The 20,146-nt window shown below is 42.3% G+C and overlaps 4 protein-coding genes across 5 annotated transcripts; all 4 read right to left on the reverse strand.

The window, feature by feature from the left end:
• Nucleotides 1–269: 269 nt before the first annotated feature.
• LOC120455888 (probable pyruvate dehydrogenase E1 component subunit alpha, mitochondrial) lies at nucleotides 270–2,378 on the reverse strand. Its single transcript, XM_039642380.1, has 2 exons — nucleotides 2,055–2,378; nucleotides 270–1,802 (listed from the first exon to the last, which is right to left on the reverse strand). The coding sequence occupies exons 1-2, from the start codon at nucleotides 2,256–2,258 to the stop codon at nucleotides 468–470; spliced, it is 1,539 nt and encodes a 512-aa protein (XP_039498314.1). The 5' UTR covers nucleotides 2,259–2,378; the 3' UTR covers nucleotides 270–467.
• A 75-nt stretch (nucleotides 2,379–2,453) lies between these two features.
• LOC120455889 (pyruvate dehydrogenase E1 component subunit alpha, mitochondrial) lies at nucleotides 2,454–5,273 on the reverse strand. 2 transcript variants are annotated; one of them, XM_039642381.1, is made up of 5 exons: nucleotides 5,004–5,273; nucleotides 4,708–4,902; nucleotides 3,467–4,031; nucleotides 3,069–3,391; nucleotides 2,454–2,997 (listed from the first exon to the last, which is right to left on the reverse strand). In XM_039642381.1, the coding sequence occupies exons 1-5, from the start codon at nucleotides 5,061–5,063 to the stop codon at nucleotides 2,815–2,817; spliced, it is 1,326 nt and encodes a 441-aa protein (XP_039498315.1). In that variant the 5' UTR covers nucleotides 5,064–5,273; the 3' UTR covers nucleotides 2,454–2,814. The 2 variants fall into 2 exon arrangements, with proteins under 2 accessions (XP_039498315.1, XP_039498316.1); XM_039642382.2 differs by having other exon boundaries at nucleotides 4,708–4,776; nucleotides 5,004–5,271.
• A 2,557-nt stretch (nucleotides 5,274–7,830) lies between these two features.
• Nucleotides 7,831–8,797, reverse strand: LOC120455485 (probable serine/threonine-protein kinase fhkB). Its single transcript, XM_039641720.2, has one exon. The coding sequence runs from the start codon at nucleotides 8,795–8,797 to the stop codon at nucleotides 8,288–8,290; it is 510 nt and encodes a 169-aa protein (XP_039497654.1). The 3' UTR covers nucleotides 7,831–8,287.
• A 39-nt stretch (nucleotides 8,798–8,836) lies between these two features.
• LOC120455486 (dynein light chain 1, cytoplasmic) lies at nucleotides 8,837–19,066 on the reverse strand. Its single transcript, XM_039641721.2, has 3 exons — nucleotides 18,920–19,066; nucleotides 15,674–15,881; nucleotides 8,837–8,998 (listed from the first exon to the last, which is right to left on the reverse strand). The coding sequence occupies exons 2-3, from the start codon at nucleotides 15,779–15,781 to the stop codon at nucleotides 8,837–8,839; spliced, it is 270 nt and encodes an 89-aa protein (XP_039497655.1). The 5' UTR covers nucleotides 15,782–15,881; nucleotides 18,920–19,066.
• Nucleotides 19,067–20,146: the final 1,080 nt, after the last annotated feature.

Genomic DNA, 20,146 nt, shown 5'->3' on the forward strand with positions numbered 1-20,146 from the left:
CTCATCCCAACTCAACTGAACGGAACTGATCCGAAATAAGATCAAGAATAAGATCATTTAGGCGAATGATAAATGATTGGACCGCTCTGATCTGTGCATCCCCCACAGATGAACCGCTCCGCGGATGATGATGAGCAACCAAGGAGCGCGGAATGGCGGATTCGACGAACTGCTACAGGTGTCCGTTGACCAAAAAAGCTCTCAAAAGTAGGCATTATTCCTAACAAGCTCTGCAATCTACGAACTTAGAAAGTAAATGATACTTTGAGTTACGTTTTAAAAGTTCTTATCTAATGTAATAAATATATTTCGTTTCCTTTTGCCTACTTGAAACAGATTCATACTGTAATTTACATAAATTTGCTTGCGTCTTTTGGGTTCAGAAATCAGCTAAAGCACTCTTGCGAAACTTTCCACTTGGTGAAAAGCTACAATGTTGCCCCACATTTCTGGCGGGTGGGGGCATCTTACTTTTTGGGTGCAGGTGGCTCCTTAGTGGGTGGTGGTGTTTTAGCTGCTGGTGTTTCAGTTGCAGATGACGTCTTCTTATCGCCATCTTCTCCTTTGGGCGGCTTGGAGTCAGCGCCCTTCGGTTCGCCTTTACCTTTACCCTTAGCGTCTTCCTTGGCCTTTTTGGCTTCCTGCTCGGCCTTCCGCTCCTTGGCCTTGGCCACGTCTATCGCGGCGCCCACTGGCACATCGTTGATCTCGCAGGCCGGCGTCCTCCGCGGCTTGCCAAAGCACACTTCCGCCAGCTTGATGTGCTCCAAATTGAAACCGGACACGTTACGGATCTTCCCATCCACATTCTTCGAATAGATATCGGTGTGCAGCTCATGCAGTTCCACCTCCTTGTCGGTGCTGGCCTTCTTGCAAATGTTATCCACCTGCTTCTTTGTCTTATCCTCCAGCGCCTTCAGCTCCTCCTCGTCGGCCAAACACAATGCGATTATCTGGCTGCGGAAACTGGTGATCGGATCGCGTTTCTCCCTCGCCGCTTGAACTTCATCCCGCGAGCGATACGAGGTGCCCGGATCGGACATGGAGTGTCCCACATAGCGATAAGTGCTCATCTCGAGCACAATGGGTCCGTGATTGAGGGCATGGTCCACGGCGAACTGGGTGGCGCTGCGCACGGCCAGCACCTGATTGCCATCCACCCAAAGACCCGGGATATACTGGCCACGCATGTAGAACTCGGACATGGCAGAGGCGCGCCTCACATGGGTGCCCATGCCGTAGTGATTGTTCTCGCAGACGAAAATGCAGGGCAGGCACCACAGCTTGGCCATGTTGTAGGACTCAAAGACCTGGCCCTGATTGGCGGCACCATCACCATAAAGCACCACCGCCACGCCGTTGTCCTTGCGATACCTGTGCGCAAGTGCAATCCCAGCACCGAGCGGAACTTGAGCACCAACGATACCGTTGCCGCCATAGAACCTATCGCTATACATGTGCATGGAGCCACCTTTGCCCCGGCTGCAGCCGCTCCTTACGCCTAACAATTCCGCCATAATCTCGTGCATGGACACGCCCATCAAATAGGTCCAGGCATGACAACGGTATGCCGTTATCACCGAGTCGCAGGATCTTAAACGCTGCTTCATGCCAACAGCGACTGCCTCCTGACCGTTGTACAAGTGACAGAATCCACGGATTTTGCGCTCCTTGTAGTAGTTGCCCGCCAACGTCTCGAAGCGGCGCACCTCCAGCATCTGGGTGTACATAGCCAGGGCGTCATCCCTGGAAAGCTCCACGTCCATCGTGGGCCCATTCTCCAGGTCGTAGCACTTGAACGTCTACAAATATTTTGTATAAATATATATTGTACTTAGAAAACGTGATGGGGTATGGGAAAGGTTATGGTAGAAGTTCGAGAAGAATCTCTGAAGTTACCGGAATATATGGGTTATACCGCAAAATTTAAGAGAACAAAGGAGAAATGAGTGATTTCATTTAATTCAAAGTAAATTCTTCTACTCTTAGAATAAATGTAGTTTCTTCAAATGGTATCTATCCATTCCCCTTCTTTCGATATTCAAAACACTCACGTTCTCCAGGGTCAGACAGCTACACTTGTGGCGGCCTATGATCCTGCACAGGATGTTTCTCTCGAGGATGGAGCGGGCTCCACTGCATCTCATCAACACGCGAACGCAGCTGGGCTTCATCATTGGCCCTAGCCCTAATCGCGATTTCCAAACACCTGGACACCAAAATGAACCTTTAGCCGAATGGACAATAGCCGCGCACATAAATTTTGAAAATGTTCGGAAATTGGTGACAAAAGGGATTTTTACTTGACCAAATGGAATACGACAATAAAATCAAAAGCAAATCGACAGAGATGGCAACTGTCACAAAACAGAAAGAGAAGGAAATATAAAGTTCTCATTTTTGATTACAACTTTTACACATTTCAAGAGCATATTTACTACAAAGACAGCTGGTAAATTTTTCTAGTTTTGTATATTTTCAACAAATTACACCTTTCTTTATCCTTATTGAACACGTTCGCAATATAATATCCAATGCAGTTCCCCAGAGTAATGTGGTGCGCTACGATGTGTGATTGGAGTGCTCCGATTAGCTAAGCTTTTTGTGGGTCTCTTCGGGTCCGTTCCGCTCTACGGGATTCTCATCATTCAACATTCGGCTTAAGAGCTAGAGATTTCGCTTGTGTCCAAGTGTGTCTGAGTTGTGTCTTCGTGTCTGTCTGTCAGTGATTAGTGTTTATGTTTGGTGTTCAGTTTTCTTGTTTCGTTTTTAGTGTCTTGTGAGTTCCCGAATCTGATTCGTTGACCCTATGACTTAGTGATTGACGCCCTTGCGCTCCTGGATGTGATCGATATCGTAGGCGATGGTGCCGCGCAGCTTGGGCTCCAGGTTGTTGGAGTACACGTCCGTCCAGAGGTGGCTCACGCCCAGCTCGGCATCGGACTTGGCGAACGCGGTGGCCTCGTCGACCTCCTTACGTACCTTCAGATCGATGGCCTGGAATGTGGATATTTTCAATAGCAATCATAACTTGCTTACAAACCAAAACCTCATTGCCCCAAACGCACCTTGACTTCATCGGTGGTGATCAGACCCAGCTCGATGCACAGCTCTTTGAAGGAGGTAATGGGATCACGCTTCTGGCGCACCTCCTGGATCTCCTCGCGTGTGCGGTACGATGTGCCCGGATCAGACATGGAGTGGCCGGAGTACCGGTACGTGTTCGTCTCCATCACCAAAGGTCCGTGAGTGTTCACATAGTTGATGGCAAACTCGGTGGCGCTGCGCACCGCCAGCACATCCATGCCGTCCACCCAGATGCCGGGCAAAGCGTCGCCGCGGGTATAGTAGTCGGTGTTGCAGGAAGCACGCTCAGAGCTGGTGCCCATTCCTAAAGGATAAATGAATAACACATTTGATTATAATAAGTATCTTTCATAATTTTGTCACTAGCTAGAGCACTCACCGTAGTTGTTGTTCTCGCAGACAAAGATCACAGGCAGTTTCCACAGGTAGGCCATGTTGTAGGCCTCGAACACCTGTCCCTGGTTGGCGGCACCATCGCCGTAGAGGGCCAGGCACATGCCGCCATTGCCCTTGTACTTGCAGGCCAAGCCAACGCCGGCGCCCAATGGAACTTGTGCGCCCACGATGCCATTACCACCGTAGAAGTTCGGTGCGTACATGTGCATGGAGCCACCCTTGCCGCGGGCACAGCCACCCTGGACACCAGTGAGCTCAGCCAGTACGCCGCTGGGCGAGACACCCATCAGGTAGGTCCATCCGTGGACACGGTAGGCGGATATGATGTTGTCCACATCCCGCATCGCCGCCTTCATGCCAACGGCGCAGGCCTCCTGGCCGGAATACAGATGACAGAAGCCACGGATGATCTTCTCCTTGTACAGATTACCGGCTGCCGTCTCCAGCCGGCGGATCGTCTGCATCTGTGTGTAGTACTTGAGGGCCTGATCCTTGGTCAGCTTCACTTCCGTGGCGGGTCCTTCGTCCAGGCGGTGCAGCTTGAAGGGCTGTAAGATAGGCAAACATTCTTTAGACATATTTCCACATCAACAGTTTAGTTACCTAAACTTGATTGTTTCCCACCAACCTAACATTGAATAAATCAATTCATTAGGGTTTTAAATGAACAGCTGATAAAAACGCAACGGAAACGTTTGGAAGCGTGAGAGGTAATAAAATGATAGCAGTTTGATGGGATAAACCAAATATTCACAAGCTTCGAGCTTGCCTTATCTGAAAAGCTATAACCAGATATCGAGGATTTTCGGAAGTATGGCCCAAAAACCAAATCGGGCTTTATGGCACTTTATGGCGGCTAATTTATGGCGTGAGAATCGACGTAAACAGAGAGCCAGCCAGACAGAGTGCAGAGGGCGAAAATCGGCGGATCGTTGATAAGACTATGTGTTATATGGTGCGTGAACAGTCATGCGTCGGCCACGCAAAAGGCAGACGGCGATAAAGAGCGTGGGAGACGGAAAACTACAAATTGCTGCGTGACCTTGTCATTTGAAAATGAGCGGTTTGACCGGCAAAATGCAACCCTGCACTTACACACACGCGCACGCACATGCACACGAAAACGAATCCCCATTAACCGTTGCTATCTGGCAGAAATCGAATTATGTAACCGTATTTTTTTTCTTCCTGAGATACAGGTGCTTTATGCTATATAATACGCACCCGATTCACTTGTACGGTGGCCTCCGTGGCATAATTGTTGGTTTTTGAAACACCTGCTTGGGCTGCATTCTGGAATAAACCGAAAAACGACGATGAATATCTCCCATTCCTGATGATATTGTTGCTGTTGCTGTTGTTGTTGTTGTTGCTAAATATCCGACATCCGCCGATGATGTTGTTGTTGTTATGGCAACGCTTTTAGTGTTTTCATTATCGAACGGGTTTGGGTCAATTGGATTTTTAGTGACAACAATTAGAAATGTTAGTGGGTGCAAAGCGGGATTGGGATTACGTACTTTTTGCAGTTGCTTAACAATAATGGGCAATTCGCTAACGCGTGACAGAGTACGCAACATTTTCGCTGTGTTATTCTCGTTCGACTGACACAAATCGGATGTGAATGGGGGCTTTCTATATGCGGATTGTCCGGATCTAGAATCGCACGTTATATATCTGGTGTCTCAGTCGCACCGCCGCGCGTCGTTGTAAGTTAAACAATCGGAAAAAAAAAGGTAGCGAGATTAGTTTATCAACTACTATATTGCACAACTATAACAACCGTATGGTGGTATAGCGAAAAATACCACGCCGTACTAAGCCGATTAGTGTGACCCTAAGGAAAATACTAAAGCTTTCTCTTTGCTACAAAAAATACTATAAAAGCTTATTAAACTTTATTTTTCCATATAAGTTGAAATATGAAAACTGTAGAGTGCCATATTCAATAGTCAATAATCAATTTATATAAATTCTGAATACTTACTGAATCCACACTTTGAAATATTTTACCGCCCAAGTGAAAACCAAATAAAACCAGGGGTTTCAAAGAAGTACTTTTATTTCACATTGAAGATCTCATTTGGTTTTTGTATGCTTTCTCATTTCTTACTCGTATTGTTACTTGAAATTGCCTCCATAAATCCGCATTTGCGATTGCAGTTGCAATTGCATTTCTGCTCTATATCGCCCTCAGCTCACATAATTTACTAATCTCTTACAAAAACTTAAGTAATGTTTGTTTCTGCACAAAAAACCAGTTAAATAGAAATAGGTCAAGTAGAATTAAACGGTTAAATTCAAATAAACGGTTTACGAACTAAGATTTTAAACTAGTTTTTGTATTTGTTGGTTTCTCGGTTTCTTGTTTCTTGCTTTTTTCATCAGAAATGGCAGCTAAAAGATTTGAGTTTAAACGTTACTAACGGAAAATGGGGAAATGGATCGATCGACTGGGTAAAAACTAAGAGAAAGAAATCAAATTTTCACTTTCTTTTATCTATCTTTTGCTCTGTTACCGTTACACATATTCTTTTTTTTCGCGCGTTTTTCTGTTACATCAAAAATTGGTTTCCCACACAAATATTTTGCATTGTGACAAAAAATTATGCTCATTATCTTTGCTTTGTTTTTGGTTTTGTTTTATATGTATACATATACATGTATATATATATATATATATATATATATTTGTATGTATAAACACTTATTAGAAGTCCTCGTGTGTTTTTGTTTTCTTTCCCGTTAGAAATCCGCCATTCCGATTTTTAAGAAAAAAATTACGTTTTTCTTTTCGTCTTCTTCTTGTTTTTGCGAGAGTGTGTGTGTGTGTGTAAGTGGAGGAGGTGTGTGAGGTGTGGGTGAGAGAGAGAAGGTCCTATCTTACCGTTAGCATAAATAGTTTTGTGTCTACGCAAAAACGTGCTGAGCAATAATCTAAAACGCAATAGCTAAAGAGAGAGAGGTGCTGTATGTGTGTGTGAAAAGTAACGGTAAATGTGTGTGAATTATGCATATGTATATGTCTTCTGTTGTTTTCAGGAAATTACGTATTAAGCTTCCTTATTTTTTTTTTGGTTGTTTTTAGTAGGTTTTACTTAGGTTGTTGCTTAATTTACACCAATGTTTACTTTATTTTGAATTTCTTGCATGAATATATATATTTACTTTTTGGTTTCCTTGTTTCCTATTACTGTTCGCTTTCATTCCTTAATATTTGCCTTTAAGTTGTTACTGTTCTTCTGTTTCATATAACATAAATCCGATTCGAAGAAACACATAGCACACATTTATATAAACGACAAGATGATAATTATTTATTTTGTCTTTGCATTTGCTTTCGACATTATCTGCTCTTTTTGTTTAATTACTGCTTGCAGTTTCTACAAAAAATTGTTGTTGCATACTTCGCTGCTGTGGATGGACAATACATATACACATACACATAATATTCGATTTGTGTGTAATTTGTTTGCTGCTATGGTTTTATTGCAATAGTTTTATTTTCTTGTTTTGGCTGGCTTGCTGTTGGTTTGCAAAATCCAGGGAAAGGAGTAAATAATGGGCGAGAATGGGGGGTTTGGTGGGGAGGTGGGAAAAATCCATGTCCAAACACGCACCGATTTGGTTTTCTCGTAAGCAATGAATAATACATTGTTTAAGCACACAGAGAGAAATCAGCAATCATTCGTAATATCCATCAAAACCGATCCAAGACAATTTAATAAATCAACATCTCCGTCTATCATCTAAATAAACTATTCACGAATTATAATTGCTTTTTTCTATATTCCACGATAAGGTGTTAAATAGCAACATTTCATCATAATACATTCAGATATTCAGATATTGAAATAATGAAACGTTTTCGGTACGGAGAAATTAACAAATGCAATTTGGAAATGCGTATTTTTACCAATTTAAAAAACTGGAATACCATTTTTATGGGAAAAGCGTGTCAATTTCGTGATATTTTTCTCTGTGTACCCATTAGGTGTGCAGAGAGCGTCTGTGTGTGTGAGTGAGTATGGTATGTGTATGCAAATTTCACATTATACTATTTTTTTTATATATATATTTTCTGCTTGGTTTCCGATTACAAGTGTTGAGAGTTCAATACACATAAATAATCCATCCGACAGAAAAATATGTGAGTTTTCCTTACAATTTTGTTAAATATTCTGTTTTTCTCTTTTTTTTTACTTAACTCGTTCGGTTGTAGTGGTGGTTTTTGCCTGTGCTATGTGTACGTGTGTGGGTGTATGGTTCTTGCCTCTGATAAGCGCCAACGAAATTTGTGGAAAATGCAAAAAAGAGGGAAATAATACAAATAAATACAACACATGGTTTTTGGTTCATTTCTAGTTAACAATTATTTAATTACGCATTTGCAGGTTTCATAAGTAAATTATAAGGCCAAACAAAGCGCCAGCACATAATACATTTGCCAAAGAAAAAATATAAGTATCCCAACAGAAGTTCGAATCATGGGGCGCGAATGCAATCCAAATGGTAACCAATTGCTAATTCTAAACTATATTATCAATTTATACATGCCGAAGCTTGGGATGGGAAATGGTGATTTCAAAACTAAACAGCGTTGGTTCATGCTTGTGAACAAGTTCCTCAGTTTCTTGTTGTGTATATTGTGTGTACTAGTAGCGCTTTCTTATTGAACATTGTTGTTTCGCTTTATCATTTTAAGTTACTCAGCAAAAAGCTATACCACCAACAAATCGGTATTCCTTGCATTCATGCGTGTGCATCCTCTCCATTTTGCGGAAGAGATCGCCCGTTAATGCATCTAGGTGACAACCCGATCTTTTTGGGGAGAAGAAGACGTTTGTTGTTCCTGCTGGTTATCCTCCAGTTCGGCGCGGTGACAACTGCTGCAGCTGGTGGCATCGCTGTCCTCCACGATGGTACCATCGTCGTCCTCGTCCTCCTCATCTTCGTCGTCCTCGTCGTCATCGTCGTCGACTGCCTCCTGCTCATTCTCCCCATCGTTTACACCCTGATCGTCGGTTAGTTCCATATCCAAATCTTCAGATTGCTTTTGTTGGTACTGTTCTTGCTGCTGTTGTTGCTTCTCGCTCGGCTTATCGGTCATCATTTCCGCATCCTTGAGATGTTCTTCTAGTTGTTGTTGCTGCTGCTGTTGCTGTGTTTTCTGTGATTGGTTATGTGGTTGTTGCTGTTTCTGCTCTAGATCCTCATCCTCTGATGCCCCGAAATGCGACCGCTGCCCCTGCTGCTGCTGCTGTTGCTGCTGCTGCTGTTGTGGTTGCTGGCGGGGCAACTGCTGCATCTCCATCAGCCTCCTCACCACCACTTCATCCGACTCGACAATACTTTAACCGCTCTTAAACAGTAAAATGGCCACCTGGCCCAAATAGAAGTAGATAAAATGGCGCGTCTCGTGGGTGACATACGATCCAAAGTTGCGACCGACAATGCAATGCCATGTGGGATTGTATTTTTTGTCAAACTCCTTCTTGATGTAGGCCGCAATGTCCTGCAATTGAATGAAAAGCCAAAATAATGTATTAGTCGATGGTTTAGCCAGTAAAATTATTGCAGCTTTTAGATTTCCTGTGATTTTGTTACATTTTCGACGGAATTCAATTAGTAAATGTTAAGCCGTGCCGAAACTTCAAACTTTGCCATCTTATAATCTAATATTGATAAGTTTGCGGCTCTCGGTTGTAATTCAATTTCGCATAGTGGCTATCTATTACATTTCGCCCTCACTCGTGCAGCTGCCAATTGTCGAGGAAGTTAAGCCCACATTCCATAAAGCTGTCAGAAATGCATTGGCAAGATGGGAACAACTAAAGCCAAAAAAAAACACCCAAAAGCGACGATGCCCATCAAAAGGGGGCCAAAAAAACAAATGCCTAAGTGGCTGCTAACTGTTTTGAAATTAGCGGCAAACGGCAACGGCAAACTCAATAAAATGCCAAACGAAAAACTCATTTTCCACCCAACCCCCTTGCCACTCTCGGAGCCCAGTCGCCGGGGGGGGTAAAACCCAAAATGTGACCCCAAAAACCAGGCAGCAACCGAAAAGTGTTGGTGGCCTAAAGGGAAAACTCAACGCGGGCGTTGTGTCGAACTAAAAGTTGTTGTGCTAATGAGTTCGTTAGTTATGATATTCGTTGTTATTCATTCGCATTAAGTCATTTGGCTGACATTAATGCACAGTTCTTCTTGTTCTTCTTGTGGCAAAGGCTAATTATGCATGCTAATACTAACACTAACACACTAAGCAAACCACAAAGTGAATGCGGCCACAATTTAGAAGGCGAATGCCGAGCAAAGGGTTGAAATAAATGCCGCTAAAATGTAATGGTAAAAACATTGCAAAATAGCTGGGTGGCTGGCTGGGTGGGTGGTTTATGGTGGGTAGTATAAAGTACTAGAGGCATTGCGTTGAAAGCCATGCAGTTTGGTTGGTCTGGCAAATGTCAAAGGTCATTGTCAGTCGATTTTGGCGACTAAATCCACAGGGTTACGCAAACACACACGCAGCAGCCAGCACACACACACGCACAATGGAGGTCAGATAAATATGAAAAGCTCAACCTTCGAGGGAAATTTATAGCCCAGTTTGGGTAGCTCGCAGCTCACATTGATGGGTTGTCACCAAAAGTGGCAGCAAAGTATCTGTTAGTACGTCGTATTTTATCTTTATCCCACACGGCTTTCAATAATTGCAGCTGACATCCTAAAACCGAAAGTGGGTTAAAAGTGCATTAGCACTAGGTTTTTGTTTCAATTATTATTATGTGTTTGCCAACAATGGTTGGCAGGAATGAGGAAAATGCGGAATGGGCCATGTTGAACACTATGAAAATAAAACTGTGCTGTTGCGAAAGTTGGGGAAATTTGAAAGTTTTCTTTTCCCATACTTTTGGGCGCCTCACTTCGAGTTGATTTCATTTAGTCATGGGTGGGGGTCAAAAAACCAGGGGGGTTTGGGGTTGAATTGTTGCAGGGGAATGCGTGCAAAGTCATAAACTTAACCTGGTAACCTCAAAAACAAAAACGGTGAAAATAACGAAGCAATAATAAAACAAACAGGACAGGCGAAGAAAAGCGCGCCAACAAAGGAAACAAAAGGGAAACAAAGGGAAATATAAAGCTGATTTAGCTGAGTGCCATTATCCGATTCTCTGCCTTAGCTATCCTTCAATCAAAGTTGTCGTCGTCATCGCCATCACTCCCGTGTATCCCCACATACAGTGATACCTGCCCCGCGAGTTCATATTTCAACGTTGCAAGGACATTGGTTTCACTGTGCTGAAGTTCCACTGTAATGAAATCCGCCGGCGATCATGGCTATTAAGTCATTCCAGCTGCTCCCCATTTTGTTTTTTTTTTTTGTTTTTTGTGGAGCTCCCTCTACAGAGCACTTCGTTTGGACATGTTTTGTTTTCCACTCTGGTTTTGTTGCTTTCGGCCTATTGCGTGCATATTTTTGTGTCGTGTCAGACGACAATATAAGGCTGATTGTTTTATATTCAATTTGATTTGGGGTGAGGTGAGGTGGGGCCTCCCCTTTACCACCCCTAGCAATGCCATGGAATTTTGTTTTGGCAACGCCAAAAAAATACAAAATGAACATTCCGACACACACACACACAATAGGCAGTGGCAACAGGGGTTAAGAGTGGGTGGTTGGGTGTAACCATAGAGTGGGTTGAAGTGCTGCTTCTTGTTGTCGTGCACACTCAGTTCTGTGCCACTAAAAACATATCTACGTTTATATACATACGTACATAGATAGCCTGTAGCCTAATGAAATCGGCATTGCAATTTTGGTCATATAATTTAGGGAAGGTAACTGACACATTTTGGCAGCAGCGATTGCGCCTTTACTTTTGATTGACATTCTTTGTTATTCATCAGTTTTGCAATAGCAACGATGGGTTTAAAAACCTAATCATTTCATTTTAAAGACCCAAGCAAAATTTCCAGACATTTTTTTTGGGCCACTCCTGGAAAATGTGCCCAGGCTTTTGAGCCCCGGCAAATAAGCCAGGACACGTTTTAAGGCATGGAAAAAAGAAAAAAGAAAGAAAAAACTCTGGATTCGATAAATGTGTGCCAATAAAAGTGGATGCATGTGTGCATGTGTTTGCCTTTTACACACACAATCTATTTACATACACATACGCCGGCTGCCTGCATATTGATTAAACATTTTGGCCACGCAAAAAATCACAAACAAAACCCATCAAAAAAAGAAGAAAGTAGTAATAAAAATGCATAAAGTCCCCACCACCAACGATTGAATGCAAAACTGTTCGTCGTGTTTATTTGTCCGCTGGGTTTCCGCCTTTTGTGCGTCACAGGAGAAGCAAACAAAAAAATGCAAGGATAATAACAAGAGCACAAAAAATCTAATTAAATTCGTTTTTATATATGAAAAGCATATAAAGCTGATACAGTTGAGTGTCAATAGAGTGAAGTCATCGATATTATTGTGTTTTTTATCAAAGTTGTCATCATATTCATGATGTAGTTTAATTACCTACACTTTGCATGTTTAGTAAATCAAATGCAATAAGATTTCTTCGAGTTAAAAAAATCAATATAATTAATTGTTATAAAGTACGATATTATTTGCCACCTGCTGCGCTGGCTGCTAAAAACGAATTAAGTTTATTTGGAAGCAAACATAAGACCAGAAAATAATTGAATTGAAAATTTATATTCTGCTGCCCCGCTGTTTTTTCCCCCTTTTCCCCTCTTTCCCTCTTCCCCTTTTTCCATTTTATTTTTTGGCCCTCTTGTTGGCTTATTTAGGGCTTTGCCTTTAAATCGCAGCTCACAGACACACACACACACACACCCACATAATACGCACACAGATACAAAAATACATGGAAATGGGATGGGGGTGGGGAGGGGCAACATAATGCCTATGGATACGATTTAAGCTGCCTGAAAGGTTGCGCGCCCCTAAAAATACATACATAAGGTACAGAGAAGTGGGCCCAGGCTTAACCCTTGTGCGCCTCAGGGGGCGGCTAGCCCCCACACCACATTTTGTAGTATTAGTTGCGTATCTAATGGATACCAAAAACTGTTTTCTGCACCTCCCCCCACCCCTCCCAATGTGCCATTGTATCGCTGCGATTTGGAATTTTTCAACTTATAATCAGCTGGGAAATGCGGAAAGTCATTAGATCTTCGAAACTATTGGCGAAACTAACGGAATTATTCAATGCAGCATCTAGAGCATCTATAGGTTAAAGGTAACTCTGCGACTTTCCATTATCTTTGCCGCAGGTTTGATTCTATTTTTATTGTTCATTTTTTCAATTTTTCAATTTTCATCTAAGCAATTAAATTTGTGTGCGTTTTTTTTCGCCGCTGAGCAACAAAAACAAAAATCCATATTTAATTACCAGCACCAGACACAGGCACACAGTGAGAAATAATGGCCAACTTATTATTATGCAATAAGCAATGGAAAGAGGATGCGGAAGCGGAAGGGAAGGGAAGGGAAGGAAGGGTAAGGGGAAGAGGGAGAGAGAAAGGAAGAGTAAAGACAAAAAGGCAATCAATCGTGTGGCATATATTTTATTTATAGCAACAAGAGGTAGGCTCGCAATGGGTGGTTCAGGTGGTTCTGGTGGGGTTCAGGTGGTTCAGGTGTTTCAGGTGTCTCGAAGGGTGGTTTCATTTCGCCCTAACTGCTACACCCGCTCCATGTTAACCCCCAACCCCCCTGAAAGCCACCCAATACTCTATCTATACTCTTTCTATATCCCCCAGCTCCTGGGCACAACAACAACGACAACTTTTAGGAGCTGTTCCAGGACCTGTAGCACATACAGTGAAAATCACCGCAGTTGAAAAACTGTCTTTTTCCTATTGAAATCAAAGCAACTACTTAAATGATTAACTTTGATAGGAATGATTTAGTTGGCTGGCTCAGCTATCAAGCAATGTTGTGGGAATGAGCTTGAAAGCTGTTTGACTTAGCCGATATCCACTGTGTACGCACATTTTGCCTTACTGCTCAATTAGCAGAACCTCGCTCTGTGTTTTTCCTCCCACGAGTTCCCCTCACCCCTCTGGCGCTTTATTCACTTCCGTCGTGATTTCAAGTTTACTTTGCTTTGCTTTCAAGGGCCCGCGTTTTTTTTCCCTCGCTCGCTTTTCCATTTTCCGATTCCATTTAGCCAGCGTCTCAGTAGCAGAATCGCAGTATCGCAGAATACAGAATAGCAGTCGCTATGCTTTTAGTCTCAGTGTGTTGTCTTCTGCCATTGGCATTGACAAAGGCCCGCTGCTAGTTGCTGGCAATGCCCGCAGCTTTCTACTCGAACCCCGCAACCCGCTGGCTTTTCCCCACATTTCCCTGCAGGCCGCATTTTTAGTGACCTCCGTCAGGGTCTGCACTCTGTGACCATCGCACTCGGGAAACTCGGGGAAAACAATTTCCATAAATCTTTTCAAATGGATGAAACACTTTGCTTTGAAAACCATACTGGCTTCAGGGCTCGGTTTTTATGCTGCTAGTGGAAACTTCACTTAAGCTAAGAATATTACTCATGCAATGTGTAATTTCTCGCAGTGCAGCCGAGTAGTGTGTGTGTGTGTGTGCTTGGCACTTCTCCTTCAATTGCAATCCCCACGACCCCCCGCACATCTATTGATTATTCAATTTCTTCGCCATTGTTGACATTGCTGGCTGATTTTGTTTTTCTTTCTTGTTTTGTTATTGTTGTTATTCCTCTTATAGTAGTTGTTGTTGTTGTTCCATGCGTTCAACTAAATCAAGAGCTTATTTTAGTTGTTGTTTCGCATGAGCGTCGGACATTGTTAATGATGGTCAGTCTTCCACTGATTTACTACTTCCTCTAGAGAAAATCTCCTTAAGTTAGTCAGGCCCCTTTAACCGGCGGTTAGTCGCGGAAAAGCGGGAAATCCTGCACACAGCAGCAAATAGCTGCTGATTCAATTTCCACTCAATACAGAATGCATTTAACCCTAATGATTGCATCCTCTTTTCGATTCAACATCCACATTTTCACCCCTTTTTTCATTACGCAAAAAGATTTTTGCTATCAAACATTAAATATGCTTGCTGCATCCAATTGCTAAAAGAAAATCTGTGGCCTTTGCCATTAAGCCAATGATAAGGGCAAAGGTTAAGAGTGATACAATTACGAAAAACTTCCAAAAAATGCAGGCAAATATTGTACATTGTTTGTGAAAGAAGTTCTTCACCCAGAGAGGAGAAAATGAGAAGGAAAACTGCAACGCAGTTGCATGGGTGCATAGGGGCATGTGGGGCAAAGGGAAATGGCTGTGGAAATGGAAACGTGGGCGGAAAACCCAAAGGCTGCACCGCAAAATTGTGAAATTGCCAAACGCAGTGCAAACCACAAGTTTACTGTGAGAAAAGTGAGTTTGGGGTTACATGTTCCGAACGCCCGCCCTGCGATGCAACAATGTCCGAGCTGGGAAAACTAATGAAAAACAACGCGCGTGTGTTAGTTTGTGTGTGTGTGCGCGTGTGCGTATGCGAATAGAAGTAAATCCAATTTAATTACGGTTCTGGGCCAAAATAATAATCCCAACGCTGTCAGTTTCTAATTTCTAATTACCTGCCTGCCTGCAACCGAAGGCTTTAATATCAATGGATTCTGCCAGAGAGTTTGGCATTTATCCAAATCATTAAACATTTTACATGCAAATCAACTGCAGCCCTAAGCCAGTCTTATATGCGTTTCTATTTAGCTACCAAATTGGCGAGTTTATTGACGGAATTAGCAACTGAGTTGTTTGGAATTTACTTAAGTAATGCAGGTGGTATTTAAAAAACACTTACGGCAATCAATACATTTGTGTCTGCTGAGGCCACCCACTAAAAAACACCTGTTGTGCCAGCTTATTCTCTTTTTCAAAACCCCATTTCCCACATTTTCCATCCCCTAATCAGATGGCTTGTTTCAATGTGAATGCGATCAACTTTTCCCCTTGCGTTCTATACATTTTATGGAATGCCAAGGCATTTGCAGGCTATTTATGTACATTCTAGATGTGTGCGATCATAAAAATAACATTGTTTCAAGACTTTTAATATGTTATTGCATATTTTTCGGCACGACTATCGATATGGTTTCAATTCGTAGCTTTTCAATTCAATTGTAAACTATTTAATTCGTACCTTTTCAATGTTGTACTTCTCGAGGGCCTGTGTCGCACAATCGACGGCATCCTGCTGCATCTCCTCGCTCATGTCGGCATTTTTAATTACGGCCTTGCGATCAGACATTTTGACTGTTTTTCTTGGAGGCTCTGGCCTACTGTGTGTTTAAACTACTCGAATCAAACCGTTTTCAAAAGTGGCTCTTTTTGGCGCCTCGCCTTTGTAACTGTAACGAGAGAGGAAGAGGGAGAGAGAGAGAAAAGAGATAAGCAACGCCACTGAAAAGAGACGAGCGCATCGTAAAACATTATTAGCATTTTCTTCAATTAAAGAGCGAGTTTTAATAAAGTTTGCCTCCGCTGGACACAGACACACATATACACCGAAAGAAAAACTGATTAATATGTACAATGTTCGCATGACGTAAGCATGTTTGAATCACAACGATTTCGTGAATAGTTTGAAACTTCTCAGATATTAAGTGATCTGTGCTTTCTGCATTATGAGTGTTTCCCGATTTCTTGCTGTGTACAATTTATTAACGCAGGCGCATTGCATGCTTTTTTGGGACCGTTTGCACAGCAGAGCAGAAGCCAGGCAATTTAATTATAGAAACACAAGCAATACAAGCAGCAATATTACAAATCAAATATCAGAACCACAGGATGACATCTTAACACAAACAAGCACCAACACACAGAGGGGCAATGCACACATACCAATGTCAATTAACAGGTAATATGCATATGCAGGATGCATTTAAATTAAATGGAGCGAGCGAGATGGCTGCACAGGCAGTGCACTGCAACATGGCCTTGAGCAGAAGCTCCCTCTCTCTCTCGCACTCTCTCCCTCCCACCCACACACACACGCACACATGAGCGCGTAGGTGGCCATGACAGAGAAGCTGGGAAGCACCAGCAGCAACAACAACTAATTCAAATTCAAGGCTCACAAATACACACACAAATGCTAGGAGATTCCATTGCAATAGCTCTTTTTCGTAGCATACTTCTGCGAGCAATGGCATTGCTTATTAGTTGCGAAAAGCACAGCAAAGCGGGGGAGAAGAATCAAGGCAAACGGCGGAGCTCACTAAGTGCGCTTGGCATTTTGCAATTGCAACCTCAAAATCAGCGGGTGGAAAATGTGGGAGTGGGAGTGGTTGTGGCAGTGCTAGTGGGCGGAAGGGCTGCTGAAGTGGGTGGCCAGGAGGTGTGGCAAGGTGGCCAAGTGGCGTGGCAAAGCAAAGCAACCGCAACCAATTTTAGTCGCTAGGATACCCGGCTCTTTGTGCTAACACACTGGCACTATCCAATATTCAATCCGGAATTTAGTGAAAGCTCCCAAGCTAAAGCGACCAACAAAGTCCCACATGCAGCTGATCACGAAGAATATGAGGCCCCACCTTTTGCTGGTAAATGAATTCACAAGTACAGTTGGCACCCGCTATCGAGCCTCAGCGTTATATTATATGTACATTTAAGTTTTATAATAACTCTATATCTATATCAATCAACTTTTTATTTACCATTGATGATAACTATGCCATATCTGACCATCAATACTTTGCATAGTTCTGAATGATAAGCCCTAAGAGATTTGATATCTACAAATGCACATTGTGCAACATGCCATCTCAAACCTGATTACTTCCTGTTCAGAAACAGATGGACGACATTAATTTCCGATTTGCTCGGTGCCTTGTACACATATTTATGTTCAGTTTTGAAACGTCTTTTTTCAATCGGCGACTGGAATTTGTGGCGATTTAACAGGCTTGTTCGTGTTCCTGACGTTTGACAGTAACGTGCAGGGCAGACAAATCATAACGGTAAAGCTGGCAAAACTGTTGGCGGGCGGAATCACGCTGAGAGTGTGAGAGAGCGAAAGGGAGGGGAATAGGGACAGGGATTGTGGGTGGGGAAAGGGGGTAGACAGCCGAGAGTTGACAGGTGGCCAAAGGCAATGGAGTGAGAGGGACGGCATGTGTGTATTTGTATGGATGCTGCAGCTACCTCCACTTCTTCTTCTGCTCGCTCTTCTGATGAAGTCAATTAGAAAACTGCATTGACAGTTGAACAGTGTGTTGGAAAGAGAGAGGGAATGGGGAGCAGCAAGGCAGGCAGCAGAAGAGAGCACAACTTGTATATTTATGAGCGCGAAACTGTGCTTGTTTTGGCCCTATTTTTTGTACAGTGTTTTTTAAACACACACATGTCGTCCTGCGACATAAAATGAAATGACAGGCTGACAGCAAACAGAGTGAGAGGAAAAGAGAGAGAGACAGGAGTGGACCGGGACCTGCACCTGCAAGTATGCAACGCTTTTTGCTAGCCATCACAGGCAGACTAACACACACCCACACATGCAAAAACACGCGCTTACACATGCACGCTGGGTAATTGAATTTCCGTTCGCAATTGGAAACCCGCGAATTTTCAGTACAGGACTACACTGCCTCGCCTCGCCTCACCAGCGCTGTTCTCTAATTAGCAATTTGCGCACAGCCTAAGGGAAGAACAGCTAAAACTTTCGACAGCTGATCAATCATTAGCTGGAAAGTTCGCGAAAAATGAAGCGGAAACAAAGGCAACCGCTGACCAAAAATGTTCGACTATTACCTGCGTTTGTATGCATAATTAAAATGACGTCAACCCGAAAACTTGATTTCACCGTAGCTCCAAATAAAAACCAAAAACTGACACACAAAAAAAAAATGAATCGGAATGTGCCCTGTGTTCTCCCACACACTTTTGCACCATGGGAATTTTTCGCATTATTAAAATTGCACAACGTTGCATTTTACATTCAAGAACATTCACACGGCTTTTGTTTTTTGTGATTTTTAGCTTACTATTTTCTATGACTTACCTTTTAATTTTTGCTGTTTGCGCGCGATTTTTTCACTTCGTAGTTCAACAGCTGTCACCAAATAAATCCTAATGCAATACCAATTTCGAACTTTAAAAAAAATCCAGTTGTGGGCAGCAAAAAAAAAATGCGGAATGCGTGTGTATGGGTTTGCTTGTTTCTCTTTCGTTTTTTTTTTTTGTAACAATTTTGCACGCAATACAAATTTAGCACGCCGCGGCTTTTTTCACTTCATCTTCTTCTTACTTATTCATTATTTTGAGAACAGAGAACGTGAAAAAAAAGAACAGCAAATAGGGAATGTGTTTTTCAGAAGATCTCTAGAAACCGGGTTGAAAAAACATTTGCCCCCATAAAGTTTGTTGTGCGTGGGTGTGTGGGTGTTTTTACCGCTAAGCGTAGTCGCCTGGATTTTACACTGGTACGGTGAATGGAGAGAGATCAGCCTGACAGCTGAACAACTGGAACTACTGAGCGGTTTGCTTGCTGGTGATTTACTAAGCGACGGCTTCGATTTCGGGATTCGATTTCGGTTTATCGGACGGCGGGCGACGAGCGCCGACATCGAGTCGTAAGTGGCTCTGATTGGCCAGAGCTGGGCCGCGTCTGGCAGGCCACGTCTGGCGGGCGGCGTCTGGCAGCAGTGATGACTGTTATCGGCGGCCCGATAGCATTAACAGAGTTGTAACGCTGATGATTAACTGGTAAAAGGGATGAATCTTGTTAAATATGAAATCCAAATAGTAAAAAACCTCATTGAACCGTTGAACATCAGAAATCCCTCCCGAAATTCCGCTTTCGATAGCCGGTAGTAAATATTCGATGGAGTGCAAGTCAAAGCCCGACATCACTAATATCAGAGCTGCAAACGATACAAGCAGCTGACTTTTCGCATGCATTCGATTTATTTTTTAATTTATACATTTAATTTAAAATTATAGACTATTCATTAAAACTTTTTATTGGTATTGGTCGAAAGACCAGTTGGCTAGCAAAGTTTGAGTATGGCATATTTATTGAGTTTATTAAGTCAAAAAGTTTTTGGTATAGCTATTGCTATATCTATTTTCATATACAATATGTAGTTGAGTTAAGTTACATATGTTAACCATATCCACACTATATAAACATTGTATATTCGATTTAATTGAATATAATGCAATTTAGATTCACCACCGATCGACCTGTAACTGACGATAAAACAAAAGCTTAGGCAAATATTTATAAAGATATAATGGGTATATCATTATTATAAACAAAATCTTTGAAATGTGTGCATTTAAACAACTGTATTTTCATATTTTATTATTTATTGACACACTCTTTGAATAAGATAGTAAGATTGTGAAACAACAGAAACCAAATATTTACCTTTATTGCCCTTTTTTTTTTTTATCTAATGTTGATAGTTATATTATTGATACTTGAAAACAATGAATTATAAAATAATAAAAACGTATACAGAGTTTAACAAAATTGTTTCTATTGAAAATCATACTTTGTATCGGTAGCTCATGGTATTATTTTTTGCCATTTGATACATAGAAATCTATAACAAAATATCAAGGTCATTGCTGTTAGCTATATGAATGTATTTGCATAAGATATGCTTAAAAA

The sequence above is a fragment of the Drosophila santomea genome, chromosome X (genome assembly GCF_016746245.2).
Source record: "Drosophila santomea strain STO CAGO 1482 chromosome X, Prin_Dsan_1.1, whole genome shotgun sequence".
Classification (NCBI taxonomy): Eukaryota; Metazoa; Arthropoda; class Insecta; order Diptera; family Drosophilidae; genus Drosophila; species Drosophila santomea.

Excerpts from the sequence above, each read along its gene's own strand:
- LOC120455888 (XM_039642380.1), bottom strand. The coding sequence starts at position 2,258 with ATGTGCGCGGCTATTGTCCATTCGGCTAAAGGTTCATTTTGGTGTCCA. Across the intron at positions 1,803-2,054 it reads GCTGTCTGACCCTGGAGAAC|ACGTTCAAGTGCTACGACCT; the intron begins GTGAGTGTTTTG and ends AAATATTTGTAG.
- LOC120455889 (XM_039642381.1), bottom strand. The coding sequence starts at position 5,063 with ATGTTGCGTACTCTGTCACGCGTTAGCGAATTGCCCATTATTGTTAAG. Across the intron at positions 4,903-5,003 it reads TTGTTAAGCAACTGCAAAAA|CGTTGCCATAACAACAACAA; the intron begins GTACGTAATCCC and ends AAACACTAAAAG. Across the intron at positions 4,032-4,707 it reads CCACCGTACAAGTGAATCGG|CCCTTCAAGCTGCACCGCCT; the intron begins GTGCGTATTATA and ends CCTATCTTACAG.
- LOC120455485 (XM_039641720.2), bottom strand. The coding sequence starts at position 8,797 with ATGGAGATGCAGCAGTTGCCCCGCCAGCAACCACAACAGCAGCAGCAG.
- LOC120455486 (XM_039641721.2), bottom strand. The coding sequence starts at position 15,781 with ATGTCTGATCGCAAGGCCGTAATTAAAAATGCCGACATGAGCGAGGAG. Across the intron at positions 8,999-15,673 it reads AGAAGTACAACATTGAAAAG|GACATTGCGGCCTACATCAA; the intron begins GTACGAATTAAA and ends ATTCAATTGCAG.